Below are 24,149 nucleotides of genomic sequence, written 5' to 3'. Positions count from 1 at the left end.
ATTAAAAATTAAAATGCAGTTTAAATATTAAAAGCACAAGTATATATATATATTTTTTATAAATTATTAAATAAATAATGTGCTATAAATAAATATGATTAACACAATAATATTTTTTAGATTTTAGAATTAAGATGAAGTTATACAGTGAATACACCAAACTTGTCGTACCGACTGTACTAACTATTAGTATACATATAGTATTGTATAGTTTGGAAAATTCTAAGTCAAAACATTTTCTCCCGAATACTGTCAAGTACAAAAATAATAATTAATATTTAATTGTATAGGGCCCAATACTAGTTACCGGTAAGTATATTTTATATTATTTTATATTAACTATTAAGCTATTCAAGAATATTTAAAACTTACAATTTCTTTTATTCATATTCGATAGGTACCTACATAATAATAAAATAACGTTTTCAGTAAAAAAAACCTAAAAATAATGTAGTACAAGTATACAACCTTCCTCTTAATATATTTGTTTTGATATTAGTTTCAATACACACAGAGTTGTTTTCAAAATATTTTATCTAATTTTCAGATTTTATTGAATAGTGCTTTCGCTTCACCATAAGATTCTTTTAAAAATTGTTTTTTAAAGGGTTAAATTGTAGGTAAAACAAATACTTTAAAAATAATGGATTTAGACTTAAGTTAAAATCTAAATGTTCAATGGTGATCAAATGAAAAGTTTTAAATTATTTATCAATGCGAAAAGTCGCTGTTGTAAAATGTACTCAGACTTACCTCTATTATTTTATTGACAGACCTGCACTGCAGGCAATAACTATCCACGGACCACAATATGTCTGTCGTCAAAATTTAGATAGGTATAACTTATAAATGAATAATAAATGAATAATAATATATTATTATAGTGAAAATATATTTTAAAGGTATAAATAATGTATAATATAAACCATGTTTTTAGCACAAGTTAATTCAACATAATATGTATTGGCACTTTTATACAGAAGCTACCAAAAGAAAAAAATTTAAACCTAAATTTAAAGCAGAGCGACTTTCCCGGCTCTTAAAAATTAAAATATTTTGCAGAATAGCTTTCTTTTGTGATTGGTTCACAACTAGCCGTAATCGTAATAATATTCATATAATTTATTATTCACTCGTTATTCGTATAAATCACCCCCCATCTTCGAATTTTTCACCAGACTTTAAGCTTTTTGTGGTGGAAGGGTAGAAATTAAATTTTAAATGTCAAGTAGGTACCTACTTATGATAAAAATTGTCAAATTTAACGGGACATAAGAATGGCGTTCATACATACTGGCGGTATGTCGTATGTAGTATGACTAATATGTACCTACATACAACACTAGGTACCTATTTATATTTTATTCATATCTAATTATATATTAAATATTTAAATATATTAATATTCCATGACATAGGTGTGCACAGTTATTGTCGTTTGTGCTTGCGTATTTTGTTTTAGATTTCCCGTGCCAATAAATATTTATTTTATTTTAAGACTAAAAATTAAAATATATATAAACCCTAAAAGAATAAGTTAATTATTAAACTTACGTTTTCATCGACTCTTCGAGTTAAATATATCTGTGTCGCATCTAAAGTGCAGACTCCATAACAAGAAACTGATTTCATAATAGACTTCATCCCATTCCGAACTGAAAGTATCGAGATATCTCGTAAAAATAAATTGAACTGAATGAAATGCGTGAGTAAATGTTGTATAGGTACTAAAGTAGAAATCGTTTTTGTTCATTGAAATAATTAGAATTGTGAATTGTCTCCGACGAATGACGGCGATTGGTGGACATTTGACCATAGATCATAGATATTATACAATATTATATCGTCATCAGTTTTAAAGTTTTTTACTTCTTTGAATGACACGATATGTTTTTTATATCATTCCAAAACAAAATATTATAACGCGGATTATTTAAATCAATACATTTACAACACGGAACTCTAAGTACCTATATTTACTGTCGTGAATACATAATTTATCGACACACACTTAATTTTATAATATTGGCAATAATATTTTTTTTAGCTTAAATTTAAAATTCTTATATACATTACTAATTAATATGAAATATTATCTATTTATCTATGCAAATCATCCAAATAACATCAAAATGACAAAATCAATCAGCCTGAATTATTATTAACTATTAATTATTTAATTATTTGCAATGATAACATTAGAATCAATACCTCACCCAAATATAAAATATAAAGACATTTTTCAATCCTTACATTATAAATATATAAAAATTAAAGAGTGAGTTACAATAATATAAAAAATTATATAATTAATTATAAACATATTTGTTACCTATAGTTCATCCTATTTTAGATTCAAGTTGTTTTGTCTTTTAAATATAGTATTGACATATTACAGATGATCTTCAAGACTTTAAATCTTGTGGCTTTGCTGCTTTTGTACCTCACTTTAAAAATTTAAATAATTTATAAATGATAATATCTAAATTACAAATTCTTATTATTTGCTTTAATTATATTTACTGAAAGTAGGAATGAATATTGTGTTTAGTTTGAAGTGATAAGATATAAGAAATTGCATACATTTATATGTTACAATGAGTGACATGTGTAAATATTTATACGATGCACAAAACATTTTATTATTATTTTTTTTTTGATGTATACCAACTTATAAGTTATATGCTTATCAGGCAGATAGATATTTTGCTCTACCGTTGCAAATATTGAAATTTCACCCCTGACCTACTGTAGTATAATTTTTAAAATTTTATCATCCTAAATTGCCAACAAATGATCAATTGTAACTTTTATTGTTTCTATAGGCATGAATTATTTAAATTCCAAAAATTGATAGTACTTACTAATTCTATATTTTTTTTGGCAATACTAACAACATAAATTATAATTAATTCATTGTAGGAGGTATTCAGTTGATCTAAAAATAAAATTTACATTTATTTTGTGTTTTCTCTGAAAATTTTTCTAAAGAGTGACATGATTAATCATATATTTGTTTTTGCTTAAAGCTGAAAAGTTATTGAATTAAACGAACTTGAGACATATTAAACCTTTTAATTTTTTTATTTATGATATAAAACATAGTTTTGTCCATTTCGATAAAAAATAAGGTAAATAAAAACATGCCATTAACAGTATAATAATAATGTTAATATTATTAATTTAACTTAAATAATATGTTTTGCTAACATAACATTCATACTTAATAAAATTAGGTAATAATAGCTAAGCGTGGGGAAAATAGGATATCATAATAAAAAGAATAATCTAGGGAAAATAAATATAAATATGAATTAAAAATACGTGAAATTTTACATACATAGAAAAATATTTAAAAAAAAATATATAAGTGAGGCTTTTAAAAATATTGTAAACAAAAATAAATAGGTAAGCATACAAAAGTATAATGTTTAATTGTTGAATTAAAATATAGCACCTAGAAAAGATTACATTTAAAGCTCAATTTTAACCTAATTAACAGATATTTTTTTCAGTACTAGGTATAGGTAAAAATAATTTTCAAAACAATTAATATCAATAAAAATTAATACTTTTTAACTAAAAATGTATGTATAAAATGTCTATAGATTTCTTGATAAATAAGTATAATTAATGTATCACTTAAACATAAAAAATCATAAAACATACATTTTTTTATATATATCAATAGTGTTGCTAAAAAGCGAATAACCTCAGTTTTTAAAACCACTAATACAAATTAATTTTTTACAAATATTTAGCAGAGCAATGTTTTAAAAATCACAAAAATGAAACACGATAAAAAATAATAATAAATCAAATTTTATAAAATAACTATAAGTTATGTTTTTTTTTTTTTTTTTTTTTTAGTAGATAATAAATCAAATCTAGGAAGTGGCCGTCTCAGTCTTTTTTGTGATAGAAGCTTTGGGTCTTCTGATTGGTCCTGGCATCGCAGGTGGTGCAACAGTTTTAGGTGCAGCCTTTGCTTTTGGAGGCAATTTTGGAGGCGCTAAACTCATTCTTGATGCTAAAGTGACAGGTGGCTTTGATGTAGTGGATGTTTTTGATACCTCACCATTAGTTAATTTTGAAGTTCCATTTGTTGTTACGCTAGTTAACGGTTTTTTTATTGGAGCAGAACTCGGACGGCTTAAAGGTTTAGGTGAACCATTAGTAAGTGGTTGCTTGTTAACTAGCGATGTCCTTGGTGTGACATTTGTTTTTGGTATTGTACTTGTTGGCTTTGATGTTGTTGTAGTTGTTTTAGGAGTTGTAGGAGTTTTAGGTGATGATAATGGGGTTGTTTTAGTTAAAGTTGTTCGTGGTGTAGTGGGTGTGGTTTTTGCTGATATTGGTCGGGATGCGGGAATTGTAGTTTTAAGGGCTGGCTTTGAAGCAGGTTTAGTGACAGTTGTTGCTTTCAATGACGTAGTTTTTGGAGCAGTTGATGGTCGGAAATTAGTTGTTGGCTTAGAAGTAGACATAGCAGTAGTTGGTCTTGATAATGGTTTTGACGTTGCTGTTGATGAAGTAGATTTTTTAATGGTAGAAGCTAATGGTTTTGAGGCAAGTGGTTTTGTTGGAGCAGTTTTTGCAGTTGTTGTCTTAGCTTTAGAAACAGCAGTCTCAATTTTTTTAGGTGTAGATTTCTTGGAAGCTAAACTGACACCAGTGACAGCTGCAATAGCAGCAGTACCAACAGCTGCAGCAACTGCAATTTCGGCAACCTAAAATTCAATAAATTATTATTAGTTAATTAAAAAATATATATAATTAATAGTTTAAAATGTGTTATATCAAGTATACCTTGTTACTCTCATTTTGGCTATCAACTTTTTCTACACTATCTTCTGGAGTTGGAATCGGTTCAGTTGTTTCTGCTTTGACTTCTATCTTTGGTTCACTTACCACTTTGTAGTTTAATTCAGTAACAATATCATTTTTATTTTGTATTTGTTCTACTAGTTTATTATCAACATTTGACTGTTCTTCAACTGTAGGCTTATTAGTAGATTGATCTAGTTGTGTGGTTTGTTGAACTTCCTCGTCAAAATAATCTGCACTTGTTTCCATTACGTACAACGAATCGCTCATATTTCTGTTCTGGAAATTTTCTTCAAATGTCATGCTAGTACACATCATATTGGATTCATTTATTAATGTATCGGATGCCGAACAGTATGGTTGTGGCATATTGTTTTCCACATCAGAATGAATTATCATTGATGAATGCATTTCTTCATCACTATCTGTTGTGGGATTTTGAATGGATTCATTACTGTGATTTTCTTGTCGCAAATCTTCATTGAGCTTCTTTACAATTTCATCAGTAATATCTTGTTCATGTTTGGAATTTTCAACATGATTGCTTTCGACTTCTAAAACACTTTGTTCTTGCTTAATATCTTGAGCATAATTTTTTTCAACTAAATCGACATTGTTATGTTCTTGTTTAAAACCTTCAACATCAGTATTTTCAAATTCTTCATTGTGTAAGCCTTGTTTGAAATTATCTTCTTGATTTAATTCCACTTCAGAAACATTATCCAGATATTTTTGCTTGAAATCATCAATAGGAATCTGTTCAGTTTTTTTGACATCTTCCAAACAATTTTTAACAGATTCAACAATTAACTGATTATCTTGGTTTGAATCTTCTGTATTATAACTAATCACATCAGCCACATTATTATATTTTTGACTAACATTTTCTGAGTCTCGAATAGATGAAACATCAAATTGATTGTCTTTTTGAACTTCAACATTTTCTTGTATTATTTTAGCAATATCATCATGTTCAACATATTCAGTATTCTTTGTTATTTCAAAATCTTCAACATGGTCTTGGACAAAATTAACGGTACTATTTTCATGTTTGGCATCTTGGATGAGTTCATCATTTACATGATTATGTTTTGGATCTATATCTTCATTTTGTAAAAAATTTATACTGTTATTCTCATATTCAAAATTGTTTGTATTATCATGTTGAAATTCTTGTTCGAAATCTTCTACATGCCTAACATCATCTATATGGATGTCAACTTCAGGTTCAAGATTCTCATTAACTTTTTCATGTTCTAAGTACTCATGTTTTATTTCTAGATGTCTATCAACAATATTGTGTGGTTCAAAATTATTAACATTATTATCATCAACCTCATGATTACTTGATTTGTTTTCAGTTGTGTTTAATAAAGCTTCATGAATGCTTGCTGAAAAATCGGATTCCGGTAAATACTGTTGTTCGTACGCAGAATGAAAAGGTTTAGCTACCTCTTTGATACACAAAGGTTCTTCTACAGGTTCATGTTTTAATAATTCGGATACCTGATGTTCATTTAAACTTTCATTAGGTAGGTTATTGTCAATATTGTGATGTATTTCATCAACTCCATTGTTTACTTCATGAATAACATTAGGTATTATTCCAGCAGGATCTTCAGTTTGTTCAAAACAGAAAGGATCATGATTTTCCTTGTCGTTATTTTCATCAAATTGATTAAACTGTGTTTGTTGTTTGAAGGCTTCAGGAAATTGATCGTCATCATTTTCAGACTCAAAAGTTGATTGATTATCCATACGCATTGGAGTATGAGGTTCTGAACCCAAAATAGCATCGGTTGTGCTCTCACTGTCATTCAATTTGCGATCTTCATACTGGACAAATTTATCAAGTTGACTACTATCCAAAAAGTCATTTTTAAAATCATCACTATGTTTAAAAGATTCTTCATCAAATTGTAAATTTGAACCAACTGTTGCATTAGTAGTATTAACTGTATCATCAATATTTTGTGAATTCATATCCTCTTCATGTTTTACCATTGTGAAATCACTATTTAATTCAATACTTGATTCATTTAGTAATTCATTATCACCACTAGTCAAATTAAATTCATCACAATAGGACTTATCCATTCCTGATACAAATGGACTTGCAAAGTGAGTTTGAGCATCATTATCATTCTGGTATTCAGACAAATCTTGAACTTTGTTTAAGTCAACTTTATCATTAGAAATAAATGGATTTTGATATTCATCTGAATTCCCATTGGTAATATTATGTTCATTTTGTAAAATTAGATCATTATCTGTTGTACTGTGATTAATCACTTCTTCATAATTCAGAGGATTAATACCATTCAGCATGGTTGAATCATCATTGGGCTCTGAAATTAAAATCAAAACTTCTAAGTTGTCTATCAATGCATTATACTCAGTATATAATAATTATTACTATACTAACAGTTTACAGTTCTACAGTTAAATAATTATAGTAAGAATTACAGTATATTTTTTAAAACCATGTATTTAATAGGTGGAATTATAGGATGTATCTAAACCTAAAATAATTTTATAAATAAATATATTAAGGTCATAACCAATTGTAGTATACATAAGATAAATTGAACTAATAATGCCATAATATAACATATTATCTATTTTATAACATTTTTTAGGTATGTTTATTTTTATGACATAATGTACCTATTATTTTTAAATTTTGAGTTTCTTAGAAATTTAACCAAAAATAACATTTTAACCAATAATATATTTTTAAAATAAAGATATTATAAATTGATTTTAGGTTATTAGGATTGATTGAAATGTTGATGTTTTGCTACATTCTTTAAACTTTTAATTTAAAATTACATAAACTAAATCAATAGCTATATCAAAAATAACCAACATACTAAAACAAATTTTTGTTTAAAACATGTTACTAAAGCAAAATGTATGTTATATTTAATTATTTGGTATGTAACTTATATGATAAATAAAATGTATGTAATAAAATTCAGTTATCTATAACCTACAATTTGTCATTTTAAATTACTTTCCACTTTAAAATACAATAGTAGTATAATATCTATTTAACAGTAACCTAATATTAAGTTTAATAATTTTTAATTTTTTAACAATTTATAAATACAAATTAAATTAAATGTTAAATAACTATTACCATAAGGGTTGTTGAGCTTAGACAAGTCTGCTGCATGCACTTTAATTTCATTGGTGAAGTCATTCTCGTCAGGCACAACTACATTGTCTAAATCTTTAAACTTTTGAGGTGATGAAGATATAAAATCATCATTATCCGTGTTAAGGAGACGTTGCGCATGGTTCATTGTAGATGCTGGTGGTGAAGATACTGGCACAAACTCTGGGGCGTCTGGATTCAGTTTGTAATCCATGTCCTCGGCCTAAAATAATTGGAAGATTATTTTGTAAAAAAAATAAGTATTCAATTATATTTGTCTGTTAATAGGTTAATTAATGTCAATAAAGATAAAGCGACGTTAAAGCATAATAATTATATTGTATATTAGCAGGTAATCAACTATTGTAATTACGATACTTATCGTATGACTCATTTAGTAAATAATATTTCTTTACGTCAGAATTATTGCTTATGCTGTTGACGTCCTCTTCGTTCGCCTTTTTTTCTATGTCTTCAATTGGTTTTTTGTGGTAATTCCATCCACCACCGTCTTCTTCGGATTCTCCTCCACTTTCGTCAATTACGCAGGATTCTCCTTCTACTGTTAACATTAAACATGAATGATAAAATTAAACATATAGCAGCTTTGTAAACCTTTTTTATACATCTAAAACACGTTGTTTGTTACAAAACTAAATATAATTCTGCTCAAGAATATTTCATAAATTTTAAATTCAATACTTTGTACAATATTTGTAAGAAAATGTAATTAGATAATAAACTTAAAATAAATGCATCTGATTTACTTTAGTACTTTCTATAGTGTCTAGTCTCTAGTTATTAGGAGGTCCATCTAATTTATGTTCACTCAAATATAATCTAATAACATGTAACCAATTTCTATATTAAGAAACTCTCAAGCTTTGTGATAATACAGAAGTTGTAAGTTGTAACATATAAGTATGGTAAAGGATTATTCTATAAATATTAGGTAGTATGTAATGTACTTTAGTTATGTCTTGAAGAACATGATAAAATAATATAAAATATAAACCTGTATAGGTATAATAACAAACCCACGCGATATTATTCAAAACATATTAAAATATTATTGTCAATTATCATTTATCATAACCGATATTAGCAAGTACAAACCATTATATTTATAACATCATTAGCTATAAATCAGATATATAATATTAATAAATGTTATGAAGGATAACTTCATGCGCACACTCCTTGCTGAGTCGCGGAAGCCTATGAAAGACTTGTCTAGAATCAACCAATGGTAGTTTATTCAGATAGAGATTTAATTAAGACCCGGCCTGTTGAAGTTATTAGTCAGTGGGTCTTCATTATTATTTTTCTCGTGTAAACTATTTTTTTGAAAACTATCAATATAATAAAATTGTAATGAGGCGTAATCAATTTCAAATCTGAAAATGATGTTTTATTTTTATTTTTGGTGTGTGTAGCCGGTAAGTATAGTCGAAATATTGTTTTTCAGTTGTAGCATCTTATCTGATGGGAAAGTGAATTTAACTCTATGTTTACTCTATGATTTAACTGATATATTCAATAGGGTCAATATTTAAAATTTGCAGTAGTTCTCAAAATTAAAAAAGGATGCCAGCGCACTATTTGTCTTCTCTCCCTCTGGCCCACGCTCAACATAGCCAAAATGCATTTACGCAGAATATTTTTTTCCATGTTTTTAAGTAACCTTAGATTAAAATCACAAATAACAAAAAATATAGAGAATAATATTTTTGAGGGAAAGGGAATGAATGTTTGTTATTCATAATTATTGTTATTTGATTTTATATTCTACTTTCAAAATAAACAAAAAACATATCATAAATTTAAATGATGTTTAAATTGTTTTGAGACAATATTTAGATAAATCGATATGACTTCATTCCCTCAAAAATATTATCCTCTATTTTTTTTTGTAATGGGTGATTTTACTCTAAGATAACTTAAAAACAGAAAAAATGATTTTGCTTGAATACGTTTTATTTATGTTGAGGGTGGGGCAGAGAAAGAAAACAATAGAGCACTGACATCCACTTAAGGAAAAACGGGATTTTTTACAAGAAATTTAGGTTTTAGAACAAAATAGATTATTTTTTTTTAATGTAACTAAAAAAAAAGACCGCATATGGTTGAAATGTTCATTAAATGTTTATATTAGAACTTTCTATACACCATAGAATTTTCAAAATATTATAAATCATGTTGACCTATTTATAAGAATATGAAATTTTCGATTTTTATTAGTTTTATTTTAACTACCTAATGTTGATAAAATAAATTATAATACAAGATTCATCATCATCATAAAAAAAAGTCGTGCATAAATTCCCAATATTGTTAATGATACAATAATAAAGTATACATTTTGATAAAATTACCTAATAAAAAGGATCCACGGTGGAACTTCCGCGTAAGCAACTTATTCTGTAGCCAAAAAATGTAATTTCTAATAGTAAAATACATTAATTTAATCACAACAATATCATAAAATATACCTGCTATTATAGGTATTAATATTATAGACTGACAGGCAGTCTTCGCTCAGAATGATTTAAGATCATTGATTTCAAATTTAACACATCCGACATCCATTACAGTGACTCTCTACTCTCTAGACACCTTATGTACAACACAGCGTTACCCACTTACCCATTTTTTAAAAGTATGTATATTTTAGTGTGGATACTGATGGTAATTATGAGTTTTCAATGGTCTCTTCATTCTTTGTTGAACATTTTATCATTAAATTAATCTACGCTGAATAAAATTATAATGCATAAAATCATATATTATTACTACAATACTAAAAAATAATGTAAAAATTAAAATTTAATGTATGTGTATATATACACTGATTATTATAAATACTGGATAGAAAACCTTTCCGAATAAATAATGAAAATTCGATACATAATTTTCAACCAGATTGACAACTCAAGTTCAAATTCAATACAAACATTGATTGATATAATAGTACTCATTGTGCGCTATAAAAATAGTATAAATTTTAAGCGTTATGAATTATGAACTATGTCAAAAGGATGTATATTAGTTATGAACAGTAAAAAGTAGTTTTTATATTTGGCATGGTGATTGCTCAGCTCTAAAAATTGATGTAGAAAACGTAGTATCATTCGGGATTTATATAAAAAGCAAGGTAGTGGACATAGAGTCAAAGTACAACAGGATTCATTTATGATACTCATTATTACGAACATTTTTTATATTTATACAATATTTTATCGTTATCATTTTTCAAGTTTTTTTTGCATTTTTTCAGGAAGTTTACTTTTTAATTTCATATTCCTAAGGAGAATAACTTCAGATTGGCGGAGTATTTCGTTACAAACAAATCAAGTTTCAAACGAGTACTTAGTTAATTAGTTATCACTTTGTGAGTTGTGCACATTTAATTTGAAGGTAAGATTAAACAATGCTTATTAGGTAACATACTAACATATCTATGTTTTCTTTGCAGATGATACTTTCAAATGAACAACTAATGGGGTATTTTTAAAACACAATGTTTGTCATTTGTGACAGACAGTGAACAAATTACGTACGTTAAATAAGCATCGCCATTATATTTTATGTAACTAAAAAGTTTTGGTCAATAAATATTTTTCAGAAAATGCTTTAAGTCTTATCAGATTTGAACTCAAAATCAGATGTCAATCCATATCCTATTAACGCACTTCGTAAATGAAAAATAGAGTCGATAAATTAGTTGGTATGGAAAATCTTACAACAAATTAGTTGTTCAGTGAAATAGTACAATAACAAAGTCAGTAGACCATAAATAATAATTATTGATTGTACCTATGTTTCAAACAAACAATACAATCGTTAACTCTATTTTGTCATATTTGGATAGTTGCATAATGTTGTAACGTCACGTTACCAACGTTACATTACCTCATAGCAATAGATTTATCATACAACAATAATTACTACCCAATGAAATATTTCAACTGTGGTTGAAATTAGAGATTAATACAATATTATTTTAAGGAATTAAATTTATTCTTGATAAAAATATTTGCAAGGCATAGTGAAAATAAGCATTATAAACAATAATGATTCATAGGTAAAGAGAAAAGCAAATATTTTTGAATGACTAATTTGTAAAAATAACAATTTATTAACTGTGTACCAGTGTACATATTATGCACTATTTATAAATAACATAATATAATATAATGTATAAATTATTTGTCGTTTTATTGAATGCTAAGCTATACATAATACTTAATTACTACTTTACTCGTAGGAATTTTTTATTTTAGTAATCCTTTTTTAATCATATTTTTAAATTAACTCTAAGCAAAAAATAAATTAATAAATATACAGTAAAAATGTACCTGAATATCTGCTAATGATATATTATAATACATTTCAGTAAATATTATTATAAATTGTTTAATCGATGTTGTAGACACAAATACCGTTTATTAATAAAAAAAACAATTTATATTTTAAATTAAAAGAAACACCGAAAAAAATAAATATTTTTAATGAGTAACAGATACCTACTACAAAGTGTAAGTATAAAGGGCAACAACGCAGCCACCACACATAACTACGAATGGGCCAGAAATAAAATAACAGATCGTTTTCCTTCACATTTTGTGTCAGTGGTTACCATTATTGAAGTTTACCGTTAACATATTTGATCTTATAAAATAAAAATTACAGACCACTGAAAAAATTTTCGATTCATAAAATTAATGTTTATTAACTAGAATCTAGATCATTGATATTATTCCACCTACAGTTTAATCCCACACAACATGATTTAGTTGAGTTATATGGAGATTATCAAAGTATAAAAACATTTCAAATTCAAAACACGATTTACGAAATATATAGGCTCTATGTAAAATAATTGTCGATAACGCATAATATTTAAAATATTATATACAGAAAAGAAAAGCAAAACTTACAACCTAAAATATCGAGCTAAATATACATATACCAACCAAGTACTTAGTACCTATGTCCTATATAATATATAATGTATTAGAAATCAATATGTTAAAATATCATGCATAGGTAGACAATTTTATAGATATCTTGTGTTATAGAAAAGTATTTTTTAAATATCATAAGCAATAAATACCTAATATTACATTACGTTGATTAAATTGTATATCTTAGATAAAAACTAGTTCAGTTGTTCATAAGATAAATGAAATTGTTTTACCTACATTTTTTGAGCAATATTACTATCGATAGTAACGAGTAATTATTCTCCCTCTATACCCAACCAAATGCGATATCACACCATCTAATAATTATCAACAAGAAATCCTACTTATTGTAACCTAATTAGGAATAGATTGCTACCAATATAAATAAAAATGCAACCATTTTTTAATTTTTTATTGGGATTTTATGACGTTTGGTGAAAAATAAGTTCCTATATATAGCCTACGTTAATAAATAGAAAGCGATAGAGTCAAGTACAGATATATTTTTTTTATTCGATTAGATATAACTAATTATTATTTATCATTTTAATCAAAAATTGTGGCATCATTTCAGAATTCGATAGAGATGAGAGTCTAGAGTATTGACCAGCACAAAATCAAAAAAAAAAACAATCTTACATATAATATATATGTGTCTATATATTAGAACATAAAAACTATAAATATTTTGTATTGGTGAGATACTAATATCCTAATACTTGCATAACATTATAAATCCAAAATTATAAAAATAGTTATGCTTTCGTCAGCAACCATTGGACTGCTTTTAAAATAATACAGGGGGAAATGCCAATCTAGGTCTACATTTTTTTCACTTGTGATATCACAACTGAGGTTGGAAACACGATAGTATAATTTCTATCTCAGTTGAATCATTTAATCGCACCCCTGATCCTACTTAAATCATGACACAATTGATAAAAAAGCATCAATAGGTATCAGATATGTTATTTAGTTGTAACTTACTAGTTCATATTGATTTATTTAATATTAATAATATTAGTATCCATTCGATTTCAAAAAAAAAACAAATCGTCTTTAAAAATGTGTACATAAAAGAAAAAACTATAGTGCATTAGACGATAAACTTGCTTTCATACTTAATCCCTTTGAAAAGACATAATATGTTTTAAGTATATAGCACGTGTTAAGAAGGGAAAGCAAAAATTATATTATATTCCACTTCCATAGATGTCAACCGTTAACTGGTAGACCCCTTAATCGCCACGCGGACAGAAAAGGGGAAATGCAATTTTTCACTCATTACACCAACGATAACATCGCCCTACCGGCGCCGGGATTCTTTTGTTAGGGGGAGTATATGTCGAATAAGGCAAATAGATGAGGGTTGATTTTAAATACGTATTACACATTAATGAAGAATATCAGCGAAAAAAATATATCCTTATATGCAACACAAAATATACGTACTACTAAGTATATGTGAATATACGTGTACGATTGAATCAGTATTTGTGCAGACCGTGAAATCATTATGAACGCGACTAGAGTAGGTGGTTCAACGACCCGGGCAGGGAAAATGGGGGGCAACTAAGGGGGGGATAACATTAAGGATAACAATGAGACCGAAACGAATTTGAACCGGAGCGGAGTTAGGAAAACACTGACCACTGAGAAGAGAATATTATTATTAAAGTCTGGCATCAATGCATACAACTACTACAATGGGAACTACTGGTCGTCATCATTAACTCAAGAAAAATGTGTTCTATGATGCACAGGAATTTAGTAAGGTTAGATTCTTACTTCCATACCTATTCAACATACATGAAATAACTAAATATTTTTGAAAGCTCATAAAATACCTTATAAATAAGCTAATAAAATAAGATTTTTAAATACTAAAATTTAACTTCTTTCACAATTTCATTTATTTGCATACTTTTTGACATTACTGATTCCAACTATTGTTTATAGGTATTTATAGGTATTAATAAATATATAATATATAAGTATAATCCTACGCCGAGGTGAGTGGATTCAGACGAGTAATTTAACTCAATTTTTGTTGAATTCGATCCAATTTTTTTACTTTGTATAAAACAAAATTGTACCTATAGTTGTGAAATGTGCATAAACAATTAATGTTAGAATATCAAATATTTTTCATAAATTGAGAATCTCAATATAAAATTGAAACAATTAAGAATAACAAATATCATACTTAATTATATAAACACCCATATGAAATATTGTGACTTTACAAGGAAATGTTATCTTTCATATAGGTATAGTTTTAATGTTGTATTGGAGGTGATTAAATATTTTTGAAAATTTAATGGTTATGTCGGTTATGAGAAAACGTAACTATTTAATGTATTTTGGATATGGTTATGTTATGAAGAATTAAGATCCACGAATCATGACGTCCATTAGTACTTAAGCATTTTATCACGTCTTTATATTTGAAGGACAAATTAAATAAATAACTTTTGTTTACTATTATTCATGGTTATTATTGCTATTACTTAGCTATTACTTATTAGTTATTAGTTATTGGTCTATATATATATATATATCCCATTGTTAATTAGAAACCAACAACCATATAGGTAATATACTAATAAGTAATAATGATATTCATATTTTTAAAATAATGAAATCAAAAAATTACTATCTATAGGTAACCTAAAAGAAAATATATTAATTCCATAAAATAAGAGATAGTTATGTTATGTAATTTTCATATATTTTATATTATATATAAATGTAAATTTGAGAAACTATTTTTGTGTTTCAATCGTTTGTTTTTATTATTAAAAGTTAGTACCTGTACGGTACAAACTCTTCTGACATAATCAGTCGACGGTTTTATCGATATGTACTAACAGTAATTTGATGTCGGTACACACACTATTAACAGCGAGTTAAACTATATTTTATCAACATACCTTTAGGTTTGGTCAAACCGATTGGCTCGTCGGGTGTGTCTACATCAGTTTCGGGGCCAAAATCACCAGTGTCTTGACCGTACGACGCGAGCGTTTCAGTTGCGTTTCTTGGTTCCATAGCTGTTTCCATTATAACAGCCCTTCTTTTGGCTACTAACTGCTTGGGATCCTGTAGAAACACTGCAATCACTGATATATTATCCTTAGATCCTTGTGCCTTAGATTTGAAAACAAGCTTATTGCAAACTTCAGATATATCACCTATAATGAAAAACAATAAGTACATTGTGTAATTATTATTTATGAAATTGCAATATATCTATTTCAAATATACAATAAATACGAACAGAATGGATAAATAATATATAAATCGGGATGACAAATGAAATGCCGACCACTAAACATAGTCATCCGTCGTTTTCATTATTTTTCGAAAATCAAAAAATCTACTATACCTAAGACAGACTACCTAACAATCAGATGTTTATTCTCAACTTATTTTTTTCTTAAAAAGTGAATATTAACAATTTGCAAAGATTTTTTAAATAAAAATTAACTAATTTATTATTATAATAAAAGTATAAAAAAATTATTTGAATTATTAATACTTTGTTATATAGGAGTTAAAAATATTGTTCAGAAAATTAAGTAATTTTATTGAAAAAAGTAATTTATGCTAACTATAACTTTTAAATGGATAAATAATACTCCAATGGATAAGTAGACCAACGGCAACTTTGACAATATATTAATTAGTTAACAACCATAGCATATTAAAGGAAATATATGTAATTAGTCGTGTTTTATTATGCTTAACACTTAAATGAATATTTGCATCATTAAAAACATAATTTATCAAAATGAATGTCAAGATATTATTATTAAGCGTGTTATTAAGTTATTTTTCTGATAATTAAACCTTATTAAGTTTTCTGATAATTGATACTTATTAGGTATTCTAATTTTCATTTAAACTTACATTTAAGACGTTTATTCTGAAATTAGTCACACTTAAATGCACAATACATTTAGAACGATGTTAGACGGTGTCGGCAAAAACGTAAACCTCAAATGTTGGTAAAACAGTTTAAGAAAATATGATGAGTATTCATAAATTAAAAGGTGTGTTAAATTAATGCAATATAAATGATTAATAATTGTAAATTTTCCTTTACCAACATTGTTTTCGTCAAAATTATAAAAATACTTAACAATATATTTTCAGTAATTTTTTTTAATTAGACTCATCATTACATTTTAAAATAAGTGTCATTCTAATATTTAAACTTCCTTAATTTATGTCGTATATATGAATGATACTATAAACTTAGAATTTTTAACTGAACGAAAAACGAGTTTTTGGTGAAATCGATTTTCTTTTTCTTTTTCCAGAGGAATAACCTCGAAGGCTTCACATTTTCACATAATATTTGAACTTATAGATTTGATATAACTGATATAAATTATAAAATTATAGGTAGACATTTAAATGTTCTACTTTTTAGTTTTTTTTTTTCTATACAAATGGTATGTTTTTTTATCAAAAACTTGAAAAATTAATTACGCAGATCTCCTCAGTCATATTTTTTTAAACTATGAAGTTAATATTTTCATCAACATTGTTATTCATAGCTAATATAACGAATATATCGAGTAATTAAGATGTAATTAAAAAAAATAAATACCTAATAATAATAATGTAGAAACTTGAAACATTTTAATGCTGTGAATTAAAGGCTATAAGCTTATAAAGTTATAAGACATGTTATAATAATGATGAAGATAACCTACCTAGTGAATTCAGAAAATATACTAATAATTACGAATAATTAAACTAATATTATAAAGAAAAGATATCCTTAAAAATAGATGATGCTGAACCACACATTTCTTTTACTCAGAATTGTTTTTTTCGTATGGTATACCAATAAATTCAAATACAAGTCATATTAATTTCAAGGACTTACTCAAAATCTATATATATATATATAAGCAGATCAAGTCAAATTTTCAGATTTTAATATTTCAATTTGAACTCATAGAAACGCATTTCTAATATTGACTACAATATTCACTTAACGTAATTATGAATCACAATAGTCAATAATATAATTATAATAAGTGTAGCGTATAATCTAATATTTATTAATATGTTAAATAAATTTAAAGTATTACATCTATTTAAGTATTATACAATTTATATTGTTTTATAATACATTTCGGAACGTATCGAAAAATAAACACATAAAAGTCACAAGGGTGTGCGCTAAACAAACTTCCGTGTATATCGTATCGTACTATTAATATTATATCTTATTTTTGTTGGTCAACGATATGGTATTTTAAAAGAGGGTGCAGATATTTTATGGACTCCATTTTACTGTTAAATAAAATTGTATAATATTCTAATTTTCTCTAGGGAAATTTCTCATATTTCTTTATATTCAATTAAATATTAAAACATAAAATAAACTGCTGAACTACATCAAAATAAACCTAATATTGAATAATTGGAAAATGTTTTTATTTCTCATATTTTTATAAATTTATAATTTCTATGCTTCTCGATACATTTGTAATATTTGTAATATTTGTAATATTTGTAATATCCAAGCTTGAGTGTCTATATAATATTCTGTGCAATGCAGTTCTGCATACAAATGTATCTAATACGTTTGTGGACAGATTAGATATTAAATTATTAAAATATTATTTATATTATTTTCACAAACATTAACATGTTACAACAGTATTAAAATGTATCGCATTTGAATATTGTTTAGTTAATGTCTGCTGATGGCGTTAAACAGTTAATAATTTAAGACCTTTTTTCATTTACAAATGCATAAAAAAAAAAAACTGTAATAGATACCTAGTGTAACACTAAATAATATTTTGCAAAAATATTCAGTTTAAAATGGGGTTTTTATACACGTGTCCACGAGGGGCTTGTAAATTGTAATTAGATAGGTAATATATTTGTGGAATTGTATTTTTTTTTTACTCCCATCAAAATGGCCATGGGATATTTTGTTTTAAGCTTAATATAATAGCAATAACAACTTTCCTTTTAAAGTAAAAATATACCTAAAAGTAATAATTCAAAATATTTATTCTTATTTGTCTTAAATCAAAAATAATTTTTGTCTGAAAAATAATAAAAACAGAAAAGTCAGTCTAATGATCTATATCAATGCATACAAAAAAGATTATGAGCGAAACATGATTTGTCAGCCTTCATATATCTAAGGATATTTTATAATATATTTATATCACTTATAACTTATAAATAGTTTATTTCCCCTCCTCATTTTTATATTACTATTCTGTAGGTTTAACTTATTCTTGTTTTGTATTGTTTTATATTTTGAATTCATGAACCAATTCAAAAACCAAAGCATATAATATAATATAAGGAATATCACATTCATAAAATATTATTATTAACCTTTAACCTAAGTCAATACTGATGCACGTATCATAAAAAATATAGAGAATAGGTTCATGGTATAAACAGCTTAGAATTAGAGTTGATATATTAAAAACTTTAATATGCATATAATCTAATAAGTAACAACATTTTTGAATTACAAAAATAAATAAAATCGTTATTTATTGTTAAAATATCCAATTTCGTCTTTATACTATTTAAACTTCAAACTCCTGCACAAAAAAACATCGTCTATTTATAATCAATATTATTAAATTGGTATAGGAAAAACTAAAAATTTAGCAAACGAAATTGAAAATGTACATGTAATTTTAACTATAAAGTAATTCGTATATTTTGCAATTTTTTCAACATTTAAATGCTAAAAAAATTACTGTAGGTACATATAACATAATATGTGCTGTCGATATTATCAAATAGTAATAAGAAAACTTATTGTTAAATTTCAAATAAATATAAGAAACAACTATATCTATAACATCAACTGCCGAGCTTTGTTTTTAGTGGTAATTTAAAATAACACATAAGACAGGAATACCGGCAAATGGTGTTCCAGCTTGTTGCGATTTGGCAGCAGACAGTCACAGGGCGTTTGCTCGGGAATATTGATCCTGTAGTCGTACGTAGTAGTTATTATACTCGTGGTGGGCTACGCCCTGTAGACGACGTCTGGATCAGCGAAAAATAATGACACGTTGAAAATAAAAAGTTCAAATAAAAATTGTACATGATTAACTTCAATCACATTCAATGGTAGGCATAAGTTATTTAGATTCAACAGAATAAATAAAATAAATATGTTTTAAAAGTTAAAATCGAGGTTAAAATAAAATACAAGGTATTTTAACTATTTATTTTGGAAGGTAAAGGTAGAATACCTATTTAAACTTTTTTCAAATATTTTTTTACGTTTAATATATTTAAGTTATTTCTATTAGATTATTTGAATCAAAAAATAGTTTATAACAAAAATTCGAAATGTTATACGTATTTTTTTTTATATAAATTCACCACAGAATATGTAAATTATATTTTCTAAAATGTACCATGTACCTACCATAATATATATTGTACACAATTCATATATTTTATGGTTAAACACCAACTTAAATTTATAAGATCTATTATCACTATGTACCTATTGTACCTATAAGAAACTGAAGAAGCTTTCGTGATACTTTTTGTTTTCTACAAAAAACAAAAAAAAATGTTAAAAGAGAAACTGTAAAAAATGCCTCCATATACACATTTTTCTTTGAAATTAATTTTTGGATTTTTAAAATTTTATTTTTATTTTAAACAGTTAGGTATAGGCAGAAACGTACATTTGTAATTATATTTAACTAATAGACTACTAACCTAACCACGAAGTAAAACCATACAATAGTACTCGAAGCTCTACACTTTGCTCCGACCAATTATCGCTAAGTATTATTTTCATTGAATAAAATAAACGATTATAATAATACTCGTAATAATATTATAATTATTGTTAAACAGCCCGAAGAATACGAGCAGGCAGTCGTTTCAAGCGACTATATTACTCAAAACCATACTAATATATACAAATAATAATAATGTTGAGCTCTTAATTAAAAAAAATAATAAATAATGATAGATATAAACTACGTTCCACGTTCATGGTGTGTATGTATACTCATTTGTGTAGTAACATACGGTATGTTACTACCATTATTCATATTTAATCTCGTATTTAATGTTATGTTATAAAATATAATACGAGTATTAACATTTAAAAAACATACTTCTTCAATGTTTACGTCAAATTAGTAAAAACGGCCAATATATTTATTATCATATTTGGTGAAATACTAAAAAGAAAAATGTTTAACACAAATAAATTGTATGTTGAAATTGTTGAAAATATCGTACAACACGATGTAAGAAGAACTTAGAACTATGATAATTGTAATAATATTAACACTTTATTTTAAACAGCTAGTGTCAGCTGGTGTGTCACTAATGAGAATCCTTTTTTCAAGACTACGAACAACAAATTTTAAAACTAGACAAATTATGCTTATTCTAAGCATGAAAAAATGTATAATACATAGTAATCATATATTACGATTTGAAAAATGTGCATATGAATGAACATTAACTTCTACATAGTCACAGCACTTAAATCAAACAGATTATAGCATTGAAACTTAAAATTTATATGGGCGAAAACGGGTGGTAAAACTTAAAAAAAACTTATGAGACGTCTTACTTAATACACTGGTGGCTCTGTTAAATGTTAATACACTAGGATAACGAGTAGGATAATTAATAATCATATTAATTTACTATAATTCATAAATTGTAATAAAACATAGTTAGTAAATAAATCCAACTCTTGAAAATTATAATGTAGGTATACCTAAATAGTAAGTATAGCAGATTGAAAAATGTAGAAAAAATAAAACTAAAGAAAGTACTTTATAAATGTATTTTAAAGCTACATTTTGTACCTATGAAAAATAAGCGAACAATGTTGTAGGTTTAAATAAGTGACTCAAATTTAAATTGTTAATCTATTATGTTTTAATAGGATTCGTCCGTACGTATAGTTTAATTTTATAGCTGCTTTTATAAATATTAAGAAAATTAATAGTTCTGCTTGAACATTGGTCGAAAGTAGAACAGTTTAATTATTTACATACTTAATATGTAAGTTGATTACTGTTACCTTTAGTACAAAATGTTGAAATGATTGTTGAATATGTTCATAAAATGAGCTATTACAATTATTTTTATGTGGTATTCGAATATTATTGTAATTATAATTATAAAATAACAGTGTGAATGATCGAATAGTCAATATAAAAGCATGCTATTAGATCACTAATTACCTACATAATTTCTTATTATTATAAGTCAATTCATAAACGCACGGAAGTTAAAAACCCATAAAATTAAGATGCATTGTAAGACGAACCAGATAGGTAGTGTTTAACTACTTTCATATAATATTATTATGTACACGGATGGTAGATATTAAGACTTTGTAATCCTTTCACCATTATTAGGAGTCGTTACACGCCGGGAACGAACCATTGTTCTGCAGATGGAGAAAAAAACGCTACCGACACATTACGTTTATTCCGAGTTGTGTCATTGGTTGTTCTTTCACATTAAATATAAAAATATTCTGTTCCTAAATATTTTGTGTATTTTTTTTAATTGATAAAAATTAGATTATTCTAATATAGAGCTTGCAATTTCATAATCATTCAAATAAACCTCGTAATGATGTTTTCCAAATACAACCTTTACGCATTTTCACGGAATACTTGAATACAAGCCACAGAAATACAGAATAACATTATATATTGTTTAGAATCCAAAAATAAAACACAGCAAATGCGTATTATATATAGTGCATAGAATTAATAGAAATTATGCATAATTTATCTTGAGAATTTGGGTATTTCGACTATTATAGCGATACTATCATGATTCATGAATATTATTATATGGTTTTAATGTAATATTGATAAAAATAATAATAACAAATAATTACAAAACTACGTTATTATATAATATTGTTATTATTATTTCGTGTCAAACAACTACAATATTATGAAACTAATGTGAAATTGCAAACAAATGGTGATAAGACATAAATACATGAATTAATAAATACAATCCTAGTTTTACATAGAAAAAAAAAAATATTTTATTATAAAGAAAACTTATAAAAACCAACCTGGATGTAAGTGATTATTATTGAAGTACGAATAACGCGAATGAACACTATTCTAATGCGAAACCAAACAGCACACTTCCGGGCGTTAAACACGCACTTGAAAATCCAAACACCAATCGAAATCAATGTAGGAAAAGATTTTACTGTACGTTGAATGTGTAAAAAATAATTATAAACAATTGAAAATATGTAAGCACGCTTTTGTGGACGAACGCGAATAACGTTTGGTGACCAACTGCAGTCTGCAGCTGCGGAGAGCGGTCGTGAGTCGTGACGGCCAGACCGTTGCCGGCACTTCGCCGCCGGGCCAGTGCTGCCCCCGGCACGGTAATGTTGCCATCGCCGTCTCCCTGTCACCCGCCTACCGATTAGTAGATTGGCAGGCGAGAAGAGGAGCATTTGCGAGGGCTAGAAGAGCCTGCTGACGCCTGACTACTGGCTGCCGGCTGGCGACTGGCGACTGCAGATGTTGAGAATTACTTGACATACAGACTTCGGCGAATGGAGAATTTTCATAAACCGACAGACAACGTTCATGACATTATTTTTAAAATACAAACCGAGATTTCATTACAATAATTTATCATTCGACATTCATCATCGTGGTGCCAGTAACGGTAACCGCGTACAAGATATTAGATAAGTCTGTTTCGCATCACTGAGACTTATTGAATCGCTATTCAGGTTTTTTTGTACCTGTGTTACCCATAATAATCCTTTCGTTTTTTTTTCATTTCGTCATTATATATCGCACTCAGTAACAACCTTGAATGCCGCCGTCGATTGTATTTTGTGGTGAAAAAAAACTGTCTCCGCTGACTTGTACACGAGGCTCGCCCGACGCCTGTGAGTCATCCTATAATTGCCAGACGGCGCTGTCTTTCTTGGATGACGACTATAGTATTATTGTAAACAACTTTTATCAGTTCGCTTCGTCAACCCACTACCCCTCCCTCCAAAGGTACGGCGGTCGGCGATACCATCAACTTGATGGCATCAAGCGAAGTATTGTTTGTCGAGTGTCGGCTGTCGCGGACGCAACCATCGAAGCGGCGCCCCCGCTCGACCGTACGATTCACATAGTGTGTTAATATCACAC

At 27.0% G+C, this 24,149-nt stretch overlaps 1 protein-coding gene and 1 long non-coding RNA gene across 3 annotated transcripts in view; one reads left to right on the top strand and one right to left on the bottom strand.

Moving 5' to 3' along the window:
• The first annotated feature begins 126 nt into the window (after positions 1-126).
• Positions 127-11,619, top strand: LOC149056178 (uncharacterized). The gene is made up of 3 exons (XR_016191378.1): positions 127-309; positions 11,265-11,404; positions 11,463-11,619. It is a non-coding gene; the product is annotated as an uncharacterized LOC149056178 (long non-coding RNA).
• LOC107164977 (uncharacterized) overlaps positions 3,066-24,149 on the bottom strand; it is a 42,758-nt gene continuing 21,674 nt past the window's right edge. Inside the window, exons 8-12 of one of the 2 annotated variants that reach the window (XM_089225541.1) lie at positions 15,888-16,148; positions 8,404-8,546; positions 7,970-8,210; positions 4,810-7,175; positions 3,066-4,730 (exon numbers count right to left, since the gene is read on the bottom strand). In XM_089225541.1, the coding sequence (XP_089081667.1) occupies positions 3,888-4,730; positions 4,810-7,175; positions 7,970-8,210; positions 8,404-8,546; positions 15,888-16,148 (3,854 nt within the window). In that variant the 3' untranslated portion in view covers positions 3,066-3,887. Of the gene's footprint in view, positions 4,731-4,809; positions 7,176-7,969; positions 8,211-8,403; positions 8,550-15,887; positions 16,149-24,149 lie in introns of both variants that reach the window. The other variant, XM_089225540.1, reaches the window with a different exon arrangement.

The sequence above is a fragment of the Diuraphis noxia genome, unplaced genomic scaffold (genome assembly GCF_037042655.1).
Source record: "Diuraphis noxia isolate RWA-SAM2 unplaced genomic scaffold, SU_Dnox_SAM2 contig0004, whole genome shotgun sequence".
NCBI lineage: Eukaryota > Metazoa > Arthropoda > Insecta > Hemiptera > Aphididae > Diuraphis > Diuraphis noxia.
This window is presented reverse-complemented; position numbering and strand designations above follow the sequence as displayed.